This window comes from Peromyscus eremicus, chromosome X (assembly GCF_949786415.1).
Source record: "Peromyscus eremicus chromosome X, PerEre_H2_v1, whole genome shotgun sequence".
NCBI lineage: Eukaryota > Metazoa > Chordata > Mammalia > Rodentia > Cricetidae > Peromyscus > Peromyscus eremicus.
The window spans coordinates 127,198,726-127,215,905 of NC_081439.1; the positions used below are offsets into that span (position 1 = coordinate 127,198,726).

General features: G+C 37.0%; 1 protein-coding gene across 1 annotated transcript in view; it reads left to right on the forward strand.

The window, feature by feature from the left end:
• The window catches only part of Aff2 (ALF transcription elongation factor 2), a 448,384-nt gene that overhangs the window by 420,194 nt on the left and 11,010 nt on the right, over positions 1 to 17,180 (forward strand). The window contains exons 15-20 of the mRNA XM_059251561.1: positions 242 to 507; positions 1,070 to 1,133; positions 4,279 to 4,415; positions 9,823 to 9,894; positions 11,076 to 11,169; positions 13,044 to 13,096. Of these exons, the coding sequence (XP_059107544.1) occupies positions 242 to 507; positions 1,070 to 1,133; positions 4,279 to 4,415; positions 9,823 to 9,894; positions 11,076 to 11,169; positions 13,044 to 13,096 (686 nt within the window). The remainder of the gene's footprint in view (positions 1 to 241; positions 508 to 1,069; positions 1,134 to 4,278; positions 4,416 to 9,822; positions 9,895 to 11,075; positions 11,170 to 13,043; positions 13,097 to 17,180) is intronic.

Genomic DNA, 17,180 nt, shown 5'->3' on the forward strand with positions numbered 1-17,180 from the left:
TCTTAATATGACCATGGGACTATGTAATCACAGCACCTGGTTAGTTTACTGTTTAGTGTCATCAGAGAACAAAAGCTGGCGATCCACAAAATTCATAAAATAAACAGGATCACCTATCCATCCTCATACTATGTATATTTTTTCTTTTTTCTTGCTGTGTTTCCTACTGTGCTTGATATTTGTGAAAAAATGGTTTGAGAAAGCCAGATCTAATGGAGGCTATTTGTTCTCCTTTTTCCAGGAGGGAGATACTCCAAAAAAGGCTGCCTCTGCTACCGTTACTGTCACCAATACAGCTATCGTCACTGCCACTGTCACAGCTACTGCCACCACCACTGCCACGGCCACTACCACAACCACCACTACTACTATTTCTACCATCACCTCTACAATTACTACTGGCCTTATGGATAGCAGTCACCTGGAGATGACTTCCTGGGCAGCTCTGCCCCTCCTGTCCAGCAGCAGCACCAATGTCCGGAGACCCAAGCTCACTTTTGATGACTCGTATGTTGTTTCCAGATTATTGCAGACCCAGTTTGGGAATGGTGATTGGGGATGAGGGTAGTATGAATTTTCTAGTGCCATGCATGTGTCATCCCATATAAGAAATTCATATCAACTCCTATAATGTTAAATAAAAACCCCTTCCATACACATACCTCCATCACCAGTAAGAAATGTATTTAGCCCACTTTAGTCCTGGATCTTTGTTACTGTTTCCCAAGGTGAATTCTTTCCTCTAGGCTATTTTTAATTCATTCTTATTCATGACTTCAGTTATATAGAACAATTTATAGCTAGGTTTTATATGACCTGTTTGGGCAACTGTAACAAGTGGGGTTAGATGATATAGGTTTCTGTCCTAATAGGCCATCTTGCACTTCAAAGTCCAATTATAGTGTCATTTCAAGATTGGTATCAATATTATATATGAGTGACAAAATTAGTATACTTTTGTTAAGCACCATGTAGGAATTAATTAATAGCCAAAAGTATTTGTACTATTTAATTTCTAAATGAAAAGATGAACCACTTGTTTGTAAAAGAGCTTATTTTGTTTGTTTAGTGTTCACAATGCTGATTTTTACATGCAAGAGGCTAAGAAGCTGAAACACAAAGCTGATGCACTGGTAGGTTTCTTTCTTCTCATTGCTTCACCCTACTAAAAGTATGTTGTTTTGCATGAAAACAAGGAATGCATTTTGCAAATGGGGCAAACTTGAATTAGTACCACCTAGATCTTTTTAAAGCATTGCTGCTCTTACATAGAAATATGAGAGGATATGAATTATGTAGTATCATGATTCCCGAAGTTCTTTGACTTGGGTTCTCATATTATTATTTCTTTATCACTTTTTCTTCCTTTGAACCAACTTTGGAAACAACTTTGGAAGCTCGCTTGTATGTACCATCGTTATAGTCTTTTATATGAATTAAAATTACTTTTCAACATGCTCTGGATATGATGGGAGCTTCTATTGGGTCCAATAAACCAAATCTGGTGTGAAAAGGTGGAAGGTGTTAAGTCATACTTAATGGGTATTGAACCTTGATTTGGGGAAATGTAAGCTACATAGAAAGCTCAGATTCTTGTTGCATTAGGTTCCATGTTCTTAGTCAGGCTTTTTTCTTCTGATGAGAGAATGACAATGCTATCATTTTGATTTCTCATGAAATAAGTGCTAGCTATCTCTCAGGGTCTTAGTTAATCTAAACTAGTGATGAACTTACTATGTTGAATCATTTATCCTAATTGATCCTCCTATCAGGGAGTCTCAACTACATGTTGCAGCCATTTGAGTTGCTCAGGCTACATCCCAAAACAATGAAATAAGAATTTATGGACTGAGACCCTGCCATAATAACTAAAGCTCCCCAGCTGGCATTCAAATGTAACTGTTTGATAACCATGGTACCAGAGACAGTCTTAGGTTTAGGCTCCTCATCACTTACTATATCTCAGAACAAGTACAAATGTCAGTTCAATGGCATTATGAGGAAAAAGGAGGAAAAAATACTATGCTTAAGTACTGGATTGTGCCCTTTCAGTCTTTAGCTTCAGTTGATACTGCAAAAAACTGTGATGAAACATCATATCAAGCTCTACACTGTAACTAATGTGTAGCTAACATCAACTGCCTTTGCCCATTGTATCTGCTATTTCCTTATTTTTGTCATTTCTCACTACTGTTTAAATTGCCCAGTTATTTTCTGAAGCTAACCTTTATGTACTATGAATTTTCCCCTGGAAACTATTTTGCCACACCACTGCAAACAAAAATAATAAGGTAGGCTTCAGGATGCCACTGAAAAGTCCTGTGTAGATTTTGCCTATGATCATTGGATGACGACCAACAATTTAACAGCTACTGGGTGACAATGCTGCTGCCTGGAAGACTAAAAGTTTTCTCCAAATGTTGTCAATTCTAGAGTGAGGAAGTATATGAATGTCCCTTTGACAAGGTGGCACATGGGATGATAAAAAGACTAGGATGAACATGTGAGACCATTTGAGGAACTAAGAAATATCAAACCTACAGAGACCCCTAAATATATGATTAAGGAATTATGTCACTGACAACTGTGGAGATACTGCTTCCATGGGGGCAAAAATGGATTCTTAGAGTAAAGTGGAAAAATACTAGCTTCTACCTAGATCTGGGGCCCTTCAAAACAGTCACATAAAGAAATACTCAGTATTTTCTGCTATTAAGTCTTCACTGATAGTATATAAATGTCTTTGGAAATTCTTTGGAGGAGTGTAATCACAGGGGAAAAGGTTGAAACATAATCAGAATATTTTCCTTGAGCTTTTTATCTATCTTACTGTTAGAAATATATTTCTAGTTCAAATTTTTCAATTTGGGAATGAAGAAACTGAGGCTAACTAACTGGCACTATGTCTATGTAATTTTTCTTCTGAACTTCAGTATTTGCTCCTTTTGGAAAACAATAGGTTGAGTCTTGATAAGCTTTAATTATTGTTCCAGCTGTGGGTTGTGAATGAAAACTCATCTTCAAAAACCAAAATATACAAATCAATTCCCAAAGGGGAAAGCTACTTGAAGTCTGAGTATATATGGAGATTATCTAATAAGACAAAACAAAAAGAAACTAGTTTACATGTATACACTTTGGTTTCTATAACAGAAGTTCAATTAATGAAAAGTGATATTTCTGAGCAATGGATTATAAGAAAAAAATCACAGAATTTCTTTAGTACATGTATAGTTATATTTAATCCTTTTCCAGAGAGAGCTACTCTGTCATTTTCAAAGTTGAAATCTTCACAATTGCATATGCAATATTTTGATAAAAGGTATGCAAAAATTTAAACAGTTAAATTTACATTATAATGGTTTGTTTACATAAAGTTCCATATTAGTAGAATTCTTAGATCTATCTATCAAAAATTGAAAATGTAAAATCCTGTTAAAATGCTCACTATGAAAGTGTCAAATATAATATTCATTACACATGAAAAAGAAATCAATATGGCTAAACCAGTATAATCATGGCCATTATCAAGGCTAAAATCTCTTGCAATAAAATTTCACTAAAGTAAAATATTTAACAGTGCTATATTTTTGGGCTTTTCAACACTATTTTAACCTATCATTTACAATAAAGATGATGTGATTGTTGTCTACACTCATATTGGAGCATCTCATTTTTCAATGTTATTCTCCACCTTGTGATTGGGTTGATATGCTCATGACATTCTAAAGCAAGAAGCAGACTGTGAAGATAACAAAAGCAGAGCTTAGTTGTGAGATCTGACTAAATGACACTTCAATTTCTAGTCAGTTCAGTACACTTAGTGATTAGGAACTAGTCAAGGAATTCATTTAGATTCTGGATGGCCCAAATGTGATGGGAACATCAACAATGGTACTATAATCCATTTTGATGCCTCAGATGCATTTGCCTTTTTTTTTCAGCCAGCCACAGTGTCAGGGCAATAGAGCATTTAACCAGTTCCATCATCATTAATATCCATTTGCACACTGTCCTCTCTCCATGTCAGGGCTTCTAAGCTGAACATCTGGAGCATCTAGTTCTCCATTGCAAAGGCTGTCCCTTGCATTTTAGGATGCTTAGAAACATCTCTAGTCTCATTCTACTAGGTGCCTCCTATCCTCAGTGGTAACTACCCAAAATAGCTCTGTCTAATGAGAAGTGTTCCCTGGGGAATGGGGACAAAAAGTTGTGAATGATTCCTTTATATGAAGGTGAACAAAGACTATCATGCTGACAGTCATTTTCCTGTTTCAGTTTGAGAAATTTGCCAAAGCTGTGAATTATGCTGATGCAGCCCTCTCCTTCACTGAATGTGGCAATGCCATGGAACGTGATCCTCTGGAAGCAAAGTCTCCATATACCATGTATTCTGAGACTGTAGAGCTCCTCAGGTAAATTGCTTTCTTAGAGTCATATTCCCAAAGTAATTTTATATAGAGTTAGAAGCTGTTAATGATTTTTTGCTTAAATATCATTTCTACAATTAATGTGCCCAAAGGCTATAATTAGTTCCTGCCATTTTATTGATGCCATAGAATATTTATAATAGATGGACACTGTTTTATAAATTATCCCCTTCAAAGGTTATAACGTGAGTCTGATAATTTGTAATATTCATTAAATTAAAATTAAGATGTCACAGGTGAAAGTAAAGTATAATCATTTCATCATGTGGCCTTGACTTGCCTTTTCAAAACAAACTAGTGCTCTCCAGATTTCTATTAAGAGTGATGTTTTCTAAAGCCTTCTGTTTGGATTATTTTAAAAGGAAGGAGAGACTGGCAAGACGTCTCTGTTGGGTAAAGGTGACTGCTGCTAAGACTGACAACTTGAGTTTGATGACAAGGGCCCGCATACAGAAAGAAAAGAATTGACTCTTGCAAGTTGTTTTTTGACCTCCAAACATGGACTGTTGCATATACACAACAATAAATAAATAAATAAATAAATAAATAAATAAATAAATAAATAAATAAATAAGATATTATTTTTCATTGCAAGGAGATACTGTTCTAACTCAAAATCAGTATTTAATGTCATAAGTGTATGGAAGAATTTTCTTGCATCTGGAATAAGAAATTCAGATGCAGTGTTGGCAAGGTTGAAGATCAAGAAAAGAGGAAGATAGTGGAAGACATATTAACTATATTATTGTATTCATATATTTAATGAAAATTTCTGATGTCTAGGTTGAATTAAATTAATTGGAAATCAAAAAGAAAAGAAAAAGGAAGTAGAAGAAGAAATACTCACTCTACTATTTTCCAGTGATTTGAAAATCTTAGAAAAGGAATTTAACCTCTCCCTAAAGAGTAGACATGTGCCATAGTTCACTGCATGGACAAAATAATCATATTTTATATTGAGGATGAATGATTATGCATATATATCATAACCTCTACCCTGTTCTTGCTGCATAAGTACTCTACTACTGAGCAATATTCACCAGTCACCAAATTAATTCATTTGAGTTAGTAGTTCTTTATTTGAGAAGTTCTTGTATTCTGTTCCTGCCAGTTCCTTTTCTTAGCAATGCAAAGCTTGCTTTTTACTATCATACTTTTTTCTACATAAACTGTTAAATAGCTTCAGATATTTGTACAGAAGCCTTCAAACAAACACTGGACAGACTTACTTTGAGAATTTCCCAAAGAAAGTATTTCAAAGAGCAAAAGTGGAGAACTATTATAAAAAACATAGATTCGAAGGTTTTTTTTTAAATTAATTTTTGTAAATGTACAAAATAAGACCTTTCATTATATTTTCATACAGATCTCATGCTACTTTGCTCATATTGCCCCTACCTCCTTCCCTTTTCCCTTTCCCTTCTAGCTAGTTCCTTTCCTCTTCTGAAACAATGTTCTTTCATCTTTCATGTTATATAATATAACATATAAAAACAAAACAAATATTTGTAATAATTAATTTGTTTGTAATTGAATCTAGTTTCTGTATATGAAAGAAAATGTATATCATGTCTTTTCCCTCTACCTTTTCTTGTTCCAATTACTTTACCTTTATACAAGTTTCTCTTCATATATTACTATCAGAAATTTTAGTTAGAGTAATAAACAAAGGTTGATTTCAAGGAAAGATACAGCCTTGTCCATTGGATCATTCAACCATCTTTGTCTCGGAGCTATTCCAAGACATAGGCACAAGAGAATGGAAAATATTCCTCTTCAGCTTATTTTATGTACTGTGGAAGCTATCACTGCCACAACTTTTTGGTAGCTTTTAAGGGGAAATTGATTTCTCAGTCAAGAATACTTACAATTTTTGAAGTTATATACGATAAGCATTTTGGAAAAAGTATAGTATAAAATTGATGGGAAAAGTTAATGAACAATGAACAATTTGTGTTCCTTGAATCACTCAAATATGCAAATTTTAACAATGTATGCTACGTTAACAAGAAAATGTTACAATGTTAATACTTCTCATTTAAAAAGAGATAGAATAAAATCATATAGTAGGACTCTCCTGTACTGCTGATGAGAGTAGAAATTTATCGTTGAAAATCGCAAACAATTTGGCATTATATAAAAAAAGCCACATGAGCTAACATTTATATCTCTGGACACAGGATTTCAACTTCTGAAAATATGAATTTCCTTAAAAGGCATTTTCACAATGCAGAATTATTATACATTTCCTTTTTTGAACAAAACAAACAACCAACCCCTGCCCCTCCACCAAAAAAAAAATTACTGCATAGCTTCAAAACAAGACAAGGCATCAACTCCAGGAAAGTTAAAAGATCTATTGGGATTCTGTTCACTTAATGTTGATCTGAAAGTTACAGTCTACTAAATAAAACAGTAGAATGACAAAACAAAGGAAAAAAAGAAAAACATAATGAGTAGTATTGGTGTAAATATTAAGGCCACTCCATGTAGTTAAAAGGAGATTTATTTAATGGCATAACTTACAAATTAAGGGATAGGTAGGTCGTGGGGGTCTGGGGAAGGTGTATCACAGTCCAGTGGTATTCTCTGGAGCTCTGCTTGATCCATCTCCACCATCCAGGGTCCCCGAACAGAGAGAGCGCCCGCCAATCCAGATCTCTGGTCCCCAGGCACCTCCCTTGGCCCCACCTTGTAGGCATGACAGTTGCCGAAGTCTCAATGGGGGTTGGAACTTCCAGATCAAAGCTGGAATGGCTACCCACTACAGAGTAGAATATACAAATACATATGTGTGTGTATATATATATATATGTATATAAAAACACTCAATTAGAAGTAACAAAAATAGCAATAATAGAGTCATTAATTATATCATAGAACATTCAAAAATACTTTGCAGCCGCTGACACATAATAATAAAGTCTAAACAGTGAAAATGTGATATCATATTAATGTAAAATCAAGGCTGGAGCTCAATCGTAGATGCTTGCCTATCATGTGGGAGGCTCTGGATTTGACCTCCAGTACTTCAAAACACTTAAAACATGCTGCATAATTATCTACAATTCACAATATGAAAAAAATGTGCATGCATCTAAATCAAAGTGGAAGGAAATAAGGTTGTAGCTGTAATTGTGAAAGGGTTATATTATGGGTGTTTTCCTTCTCTACAAATTTTTCTTTCTTATTACTTTCTAATGAAAACATATGCTCTTCTAAAAGTACACAAGCAGGTACTGTAAAGATGGTTCAACAATTAAGAGAACTTGCTGCTCTTGCAAAGGACCCAGGTTCTGTTTCTAGCACACACACACACACACACACACACACACACACACACACACACACACACACGGAGGCTCACAGTTGCGTATTGCTCCAGTTCCAGGGGTTTCAATACTCTCTTCTGGCCTCTGTGGGTTCCCTGCATGCAGCACATGATGCACATAACCTTGTACACACACACTTCATAAGAATAAAAACTCTTAAAATTCACAAGCTAGACACCAAATTTCATTCTGTGGTAAAAACATGAAGTGAATTATTAAGTAATTCTTCCTTAAAGTCTTCCAAAATTATTTCTTCCTTAATTGTAAAATAACTCTAATTTTTCATTCCATGATATATTAGTACTGACAGAAATACATTTTGGTGGAATCTTGGTGAAAGTCAATGGAGGATATATTGGCATTCTCTTTAAAGTCACTATTTTAAATTTGATTTTGAGGTGATTATAGATTCATATGCAATTGTAGGAACTTATAAAAAGAATTCTTGTGTATGCTTCACCAAACTTTCTACCATGGTAACAACCTCTGTAGCTAAAGTTCAGAATCACAACCAGGACACTAGCACTGGCATAATACATGGACTTCATCAGATTTCACCAAGGATGTTTTTCATTTCAGATTTTCCCCAATTTTGCATGAACTTATTTCTGTGTTCTCTATATTTTTTATTTCTCATGTTTTCTGTGATGTGCATATTTTTTATTGAGAGGAATTTCTATTGGGAATAAAATGAGTTGAAATGAACTAGGTCTTCAGGCCCATTTCAGCAATTGAAAATCCACTATCGAGTCACTTTCAAATGTGGTTCCAATTAGGCAATGACTGCAATATGAATATAGTGTTTAGTAGTACAATAATATATGGAAGAGATTTTTATTGCTCTCTTCCCTGTTGGTTATAGAGGCAGACTCCTGCTTTTTCTTTCAAATAATTAGAGTTGTTCTGAGACCTGGGGACCTACAAAAGAAATGTATTCATGAAAACAAGAATGCACCACAATGACTTGACTTTTCAGTAATCCAACTGTCAAAGAAAGTGAGATATATTACATTATAAAAATACCACTTCTGGCCATTGTAACAACAGAAAGCACCCGCATCAAGTATGTAAGTCCCATTGCTGAAAATGTTCACTCAACAGATTTTGAGAAGTTACCATGAAAACAGGGCAGATAGCATGCTGAGGAAATACAGTCTTGAGTGGGCATGAGCCAGAGCCCCTTGTGCTCTGGAAAGGCTGTTCTAAGTGGCAAGTAAGAGGACACAATAGACTCTCTATCACCTTCCATAAATGAGGGCTAACCCAGACAGCCTGCACATGTACTTCAATTTTTTTTCTGCCACAGTGAACTCGATTACTTATTCTTCCTATAAGTACCTGTGAAATCGCATTAAAGCTCAGACAATGATTTTATGCAATGAATTGATTTCTCAAGACTGAATGCTCAGAATGAGATGTGCTCAACTAGAAGAAAAAAAAAGAGAACTACTTGATCTTTTATCACTGCAGCATGGAACAGTGACAATCAACCAAAATGGAAAGGCAAAATATACAAGCCCCATGAAGTAGGGTTACTTAGACTTTAAAATGCTATGAAATCAGTCCTTTAACACACACACACACACCAAATATGAATGCACACATTTTTTAAAAGAACATACACAAAGCTTGAGACATTAGAAAATAATTTTTACCTGATTGAGGTCTCCCTAGCCAATGTCAGATATGGTTCTTTATTATTGCCTCATCTGTCAAAAAGTGAACTGACATATTTGCCTACCTTGCATATAAAACCAATAATATTGTTTACCTAGAAAGCTCATAGAAACAGTATTTTGCCAGCCAGCATTTATACATAACTAGAAACTCATGGAAATTCTGCAGCATTATTCTAGAACATGAATCCATGATTAAACTGGCTTTCATAGAGTTCAGTTCTTGATGTCATGTCAGGTTCCATTATTCTGCGTGCGTCATTCTTTTGTATATGGTTTTAAGAAAGGACCAGTCTGTCCTCTACTTTTTATGAAAAAGTAGAGAGGCAATCAGAATTTTGAAAGTTCAAGATCCCACTTGAGTATTTCTTCTTTTCTTCAAAGGTATGCAATGAGGCTGAAGAACTTTGTAAGCCCCTTAGCTTCTGATGGGGACAAAAAGCTAGCAGTATTATGGTGAGTTCCAAGGAGGCCACAAGAAAATTGCTGATAGATCCACAGCCAGGCACCAAGCCGAGCTCCAGGAGTCCAGTCGAAGAGAAGGAAGTGGGTTTATATGAGCAAGAAGGGTCAAGATCATGAGAGGGAAACCTACAGAGACAACGAAACAGCTCATGGGAACTCCTGGACTCTAGACTGACAGCTGTGGAACCTGCATGGGACCAGACTAGGCCGTCTGCATAAAGGAGACAGTTGTGTAGCCAGATCTGCTTAAGGGACCCCCTGGCAGTAGGATCAGGATCCATCCCTGATGCATGAACTGGCTTTTTGGAGCCCATTACCTATGATGGGACACCTTGCATAGCCTTGATGCAGGGGAGGGGCTTGGACTTGCCTCAAATGAATGTACCAGGCTCTGCTGACTCCCCATCAGAGGCCTTAGCCTTTTGGATCAGGGGATGGGGGTGGGGAGGCAGGTAGGGGGAGCCGGAGGAGGGATGAGAGGGGAAACTGTGGTTGGTATGTACAATGAAAAAAATAGGTGAGACAGTTGATTGGCTTGATCTGTTTGGGAGGCATCCAGGCAGTGGGGCTGGGTCCTGTGCTCAGTGCATGAGTTGGCTGTTTGAAACCTAGGGCTTATGCAGGGACGCTTGGTTCAGCCTGGGAGGAGGGGACTGGACCTGCCTGGACTGAGTCTACCAGGTTGATCTCAATCCTCGGGGGAGTCTTTGCCCTGGAAGAGATGGGAATGGGGGATGGGCTGGGGAGAAGGGGAGGGGGGCGGGAGGGGGGAGAACAAGAGAATCCATAGCTGATATGTAGAATTAAAATATATTGTAAAATAAAATAAAATAATTTAAAAAAATTAAATACATAAAAGAAAATTTAAAAAAAACTCCTGAAATGCTGCAGTGGTATATGAACACTCCACATCAATTTAAGCAGCTTACCCCAGATCATTATTCTGGCTTTCCAGGGAACCTTTACGGGATAACTAATGGATTTCTACTCTCCCCCTCAATTTTTACCCTTATCAAAATGAGATTTTAATAATTCCACCTTCATTTATTTATTTACACATGTTCCTCAAACTGAGATTAGATGAGTCACTGCAAAATATGAATTTGTATATTTAACAGTATATAGTCTTCATGAAGCACTGTTGCTAACTTAATCCTTTTATCCTCACACAGCTACCGATGCTTGTCACTTCTCTATTTGAGGATGTTTAAACTGAAGAAGGATCATGCTATGAAGTACTCCAGATCACTAATGGAATATTTTAAGGTAATCCTTATTTTGTATGATTTGGGGAACCATGGAGTGCTGTGGTTTCCATTTAAGGCATTTGTTTTTGTTGGTTATCAAAGGAAACAAATGGACAAAGTTATCCTCTAGTGAACTGAGGTTGTTTTAATTTTCTAATTTACAAACAAATAAGAGAGTAACCACAAAACGCAATGCCAATATTTGGGAATGAACCCACATAAAAATCCAAGCAGGAACCTGGTACTAGGCTTGGCTACTCTGTGCTCCAATATGGCTTTTGTCTGATAACACCGGCCATAACTTAGAATTGAGGTGGTTTACTGCTCCTTTCCTTTGGCGTGTCCTCAGAGGAAAATGACTTTTTGCCAAGTACATGAGACCACTTGGCCACACTGCACCTAACTGTTGTCTGAGTTGTCTGAAGTGAACCACATCATGACCTTGTAGCAAATATCCTGTGAGTACTAGTGTATGTCTGAATGATAATACTGTGACTCATCTGGGAACATGAGCAAGATCCCTAGTTACTATGTGGTGTGGATATAATGCCATAAAGCTAGTGCTCATGTGGATAAAAAGGGATCACATACAATAGTTCCCCAGTCCTTTCTTAAGTCTATTTTCCCACAGTGTACTGTAGAAAGATGGATTGTAAATTTCACTGGACATCTAAAATCCCTAGAGGATCCATAAAACCAGAGTGTTGGGTCCCATCCCCCAAACAAGTGTCCTGGGCTAGGGCCTGAGAATGTACATTTCTAGAAAGTTTCCAAGTAATTCTCATGCTGCTGGCTTTGTCATCTCACTGATAGCCACTGTTCTAATATCTGTCCTCTGTGTCCTGTCAGGGAATTGGAAAACACCAAACAGATGCAAGTAATCCATCTGCCAGTGAATGTGTTGTGCTCATTTAGGTTTAAAATGGAATCAAGTCTTCAGAATGAACACTATGTCCAGCTTTCTGTGACAGCAGGGCAACACTGAATTCCTGCTGGACTCCAGAAAATGCTGACTCTCCCTCTCAAATACTCCTTTTGCAAAGGGGGCTGGACTGGAGGCCAGAAGGCAGTAGAAGACCAACAGCCTGGTTACAACTGTCAAGAGCAGATGTGACTCAGACTCCTATCACAAAGAGCTTGATCCTTGCCCTGTTAGGGTGGTGTTGTGCTGAATATCAAGTTTTTCTCTTATCCACAAGGGTTTGGTCAGATACAAACAAACAAAACAAAATAAAACAACAAAAACAACACCACACCCTACCCCAGGAAGCCAGCACTTTAAATCAGCTAGATTCTGTCAGAGAAACAAGAGGAGGTTTTGAATCACAACTTACTTTGCAATGCAGCCCTGGACCAGTTGCATTGCTAAACAGAGAAAATGGTTAGCCATGAAAATTTGCATGTAAAGACCACAAATCACAATGAATCCTGATAATGAACAAGCAAACAACAATGTTTTATTTGTTTGTGACATCTTCCTTGGATATCAGACATTATAGTCAAACCTGTATCCCATGGGAAAAGTTTGCAACTAAAGTTAAAGGTGAAAAGCTTACTTGTACTCTGAAGGGCTTGTTTTGCAGAATAAATTTCAGATGAGGATAATTAAACCACTTCTTGGAGAACTGAGTCTGATTTCACTGGGCCTTTTAGTATATAAGATCTTTCATCAAGTGACTTTCATGGTCCTGATTGGAGCCCACTAATTATCCTAACCAGCTATTTTCATCGAGTGTGCGCCGTAGTATGCTGATGTGCACATACATCCAAGTTCTGCATTCCAAAATGCTGCAATCAATATTAATGTACTCTAAATCACACTTACATCTGTTTCTGAATTAATAAACACAAAATAGATGTCCTTATTTCCCCCTCTTTCTCTTTCTTTTTCAGCAAAATGCTTCAAAAGTTGCTCAGATACCATCTCCTTGGGTAGGCAATGAAAAGTAAGTATCCTACCAAAAAACTGCTTTTTCATGAAAATGAATGACTGGATAGACCCCACATATTTTGCATTGATTGCTCAAGAGTGAAGGACAATTTCAAGATGGCAGTCTTTTTTTTTTTTTTTTTTTTTTTTTGTGCACACAGAATTCTAGCCAAGCTCCAGCTGATGGAGAGATAGAAAAGTTTCAAATGATGTGGTTCCTTAAAGATCTGTAAGCTAAATTATGGCCATAAAATATCTGCTAATGAGATAGCAAGCCACATGCCATTTCTGGGAGGTGGGATAAAGTTAAATCTACTACAATTATTTGTCAGTGATTCACTTGGTAATGAAAAGTCAATGAAATATCCATTGATATATGGTAAATGATGTTTAATTTAAAAAAAAAGGCATAATAGAGTTGAAAATGTGAAGGTTATTTAGCTGATTATCTGGTTCTTCATGAAGACTTTCATATCAATAGTAAAACACCTTGACCTAAATATAAAAGGATGTACTCTGATGCTGATGTAAGGCCTCATTGTCATTCCCAGACTTGTAGTCTAATTTAGAACCCTATATGCTTAGCCACTCCCTAGACTTCACAACATTACAGTGAGAGTCCGATGGAGACTCTTGCTGTAGACCTGAGGCTGCACACATCTCAGTGATTAAACTAACTGGACCTCTCTTCTTCTCGATTTACCCTGCTTCCTCTGAATGAAAGGTCTTACACCAACTAAGGTCACAGAGGAGATGATTCTTAAAGAGGGCAATTACGAATCCCACTCCATCTCCAATGTGTGCCTTTTCTAACTTTCCTGACTAGCCATGTTACCTCTGGTTTGAAAAGTGTCCCATCCTTTCTAAGCCCATTTCCTAACAATATAGGAAGGAAAAGTAGATGTCAGTGGACACATTCACAATGAGCCTGTTATAACTGCTTTTGACATTTTTTATCATCTCAAAAATCTTGCATCTCTGGTGAAAATGCCTTCCTTGTAAATAAAATAGCCACTACTTGTCGCTCTCTAAATATCTACAAAGTATACTCCAAAAGCAGTGGGCCAGTGAACTCTATTTTGAGATCATAAAATCATTCAGAGTGAGGTAACAGATTAAAAACTACACATTAGCTCAATTACTGCACTGAAAGGAAGCACCGCTCTAATTGTTGAATTAGATCTTACTCTTGATGAACAAAAAGGAAAGATGGTTTCTCTCTCTGGAAGTTTAGAAAATAAAAATAACCACTGAGAGACCCAGAGAAAGCTATTTTCTCTGACAACAAAATAAAGTAAGGACAAAGTCAGGTAAGCAGCTAGTAAAGAATCACTGGAATATTTTCTTTTATTTCTGAAATCGAAGAACAATATTCTAAGCTTGTTAGATCACATTAAAAGACTCACAAAATGCTTCTCAAGCAGCTTTAGTCTGTACTCCCTTTCATTAACAGTCATGCTTTAAATAAGGCGATTCCGAGTAATCACACAGGGATGACATCACATTTATTCAGCAACTATTTCAAATCCATTTGCTCCACACCAGGCCCTGTATGACAGATGGGATCACCAAAATGAATTCCACATGATCTCTGTACTACAGAGAAACACAGTTCAGTGCAAGGAAGTTACAAGTATAAACAAAAGTCCTATCAAAACCAGTAGGAAGAGTTTGGGTGTTTGGGCTTAACCAGACAAGGATTCATATCTCAAGCCAAAACTAGATAGCCTGGCTTCCCAATTAATAAGAATAGTGTGCTCCTTCAACATTACCCTCATAGCACCTTCCAGTGTGAGTGCTCCTGACTTAAAAGCCACCGCACCTGGCTAGTGATTGGGGAGTAAACTGCTCAGAGGTGCTGCTGACCACTTTACTCTTTCATGAGACTATCACAGGAAAATACATGAAGAGATGAATTGTACCCGTTTCATGAAACCCTCAGAGACCACCAAGGAGCCGGTTTCTGATGCAAGCACAGGGTCCTTTTATTCAGGTTCAACTTGGGCCATCACATGGCAGATGGAAGGAAATGTGGTGGTGGCCATGAGCCCAGGTGTAGAGAGTTTTGGTAGGGAAAAACCACAAGCCAGGCATTGGAAACTTGGGTTGTATAGAAGGGATATGGGGCAAGGTGATTTTTTGAAACTATTGGTCTAGGCTTTGGGCATGAAAATACATTTGAAACCATTGGGTTAGACTTTTGGCGGGGAACCACAACCCGCTGGATTGTTCAGGAGGATTATCAAGATATCTTCAAGGGCCACAAACAGCAGACAGAATATCTGCAGGAGGATACTGCTCTGTATCTGTTCGAGTTGTCATGGCACATTCCTGAGGTCCTTTCTGGAACTGAGTACAGCAGGTGGTCTAAGATGGTGGCCCTACCCTAAGATGAGGTCTGTATTTCCTTCACAGAATAGACAGTTGAGAATAGATTTGTGGGAACTATCCTCTATTGAGACTGAAAAAATGTCCAGAAAAGTAGTTGGAGAAAAGAGAAAAAAAATGCTTGGTATAGGGAAAGAAAGACTAGCAAGAATATTTTTTATGAAGAGCTAGATAATACCTATTTGGGGCTTTGTAGACCCAGAGGAATCTATGCTCAGTGCAATGGTCAAAAAAACAAAACAAAACAAAAAAAACAGCAATAAACAACAGTGGCTATTAGGGCTGTCACAATTATTGTTAGTATCATTACCTTTTAAAGTTAGAAGGCATAACGAATTCTGCTCCCAAAAATATTACAGCTCTTATTCTGGACTTACCTTTTTCACCTGCTCTAGATTGCCAAAGAATGATGAATTTTTCTCCTTCACTAAAATAGTGTATTCATGTATGTAGTGTATGTGTATGTACATGTGTATATGCATGTACACACGTGTATGGAGACCTGAGATCAGTATCAGTTATCTTCCTCTAATTACTTGAAACCTTATTTTTTAAGACAGAATCATTCACTGCATCTGGAGCTCACTGATTGGCTAGCTAATGAGTCCCTGAAATCTACTTATCATCACTTCCCAGCACTGGAATTATGGGTGCTAATTATTATGCCTAGCTTTTTAAGTGAGTATTGGGATCTGAACTCAGCTCCTTATGCTCGCAGAGTAAGTACTTTACCCACTGAACATCTTTCTAGCTCCCTTATGTATTTCTTTTAAATGAGAGGCCATTCATTGTTTATCTGCTAAGCACCTATAGTATACCAAACACTCTACCAGTGCCTTTACGAATACCAATTATAGTATTGTAGATTGTTATCTATGTTGCCGAGGTTTTTATAGTGGATACTAAAAAGGAAATTCAACTGGTATTCTTTAAACACATGTTATGTGCCAGTTCTAGAATGCTGTGGTATAGCATAGGATGAAACTGATGAAAGTCCTAGTACCCATTTGTGTTCTGTTCTGTTGCAAAAGAAACATAATTAAAAATATACAATATTCCAGTTTCATTCTTCTCCATATAGCTATCAAGTCTGACCAGTACAATTAGTTAAAGATGCTGCCTTTTCTCCTGTGTGTATCTTTGGCTTCTTTGTCAAAATTCAAGGGGCCCTGGATGTGTAAACTTATATCTCAGTCCTTAATTCAGACATTGATCAATGTCTCTATTTTTATGCCAGTACCATGTTATTTTTATTGCTATATCTCTGTAGTACAACTTGAAATCAGGAATAGTGATACCTCCAGCAGTTCCTTTATTTTGAGGATTGTTTTGGTGTGTGTGTGTGTGTGTGTGTGTGTGTGTGTGTGTGTGTGTTTCTAAATGAAATTTAAGACATTTTTCAATTGCTATAAACAAGTTGGAATTTCAGTGGAGATTACATTTTTCTGTAAGTTTCTTCTAGGAAGATAGACATTTTCACAATATTAATCTTACCAATCCATGAGCATATTAGGTCTTTCTGTCTTCAGTTTCTTAAAGTTTTTATTATGTAAGTCTAGATTGTGATTAACTGCATGGAAGAAACTAAAACAAGATAAAGATGTCAAAAAATTTACTGGGGCAAGAGGAGAAGCAGTGGCACAATCTTGAATAAGTTTTGGCAAAGGATGGTAGAGCATACCATGAAATATCTGAAACTGAGAATTCCAAGC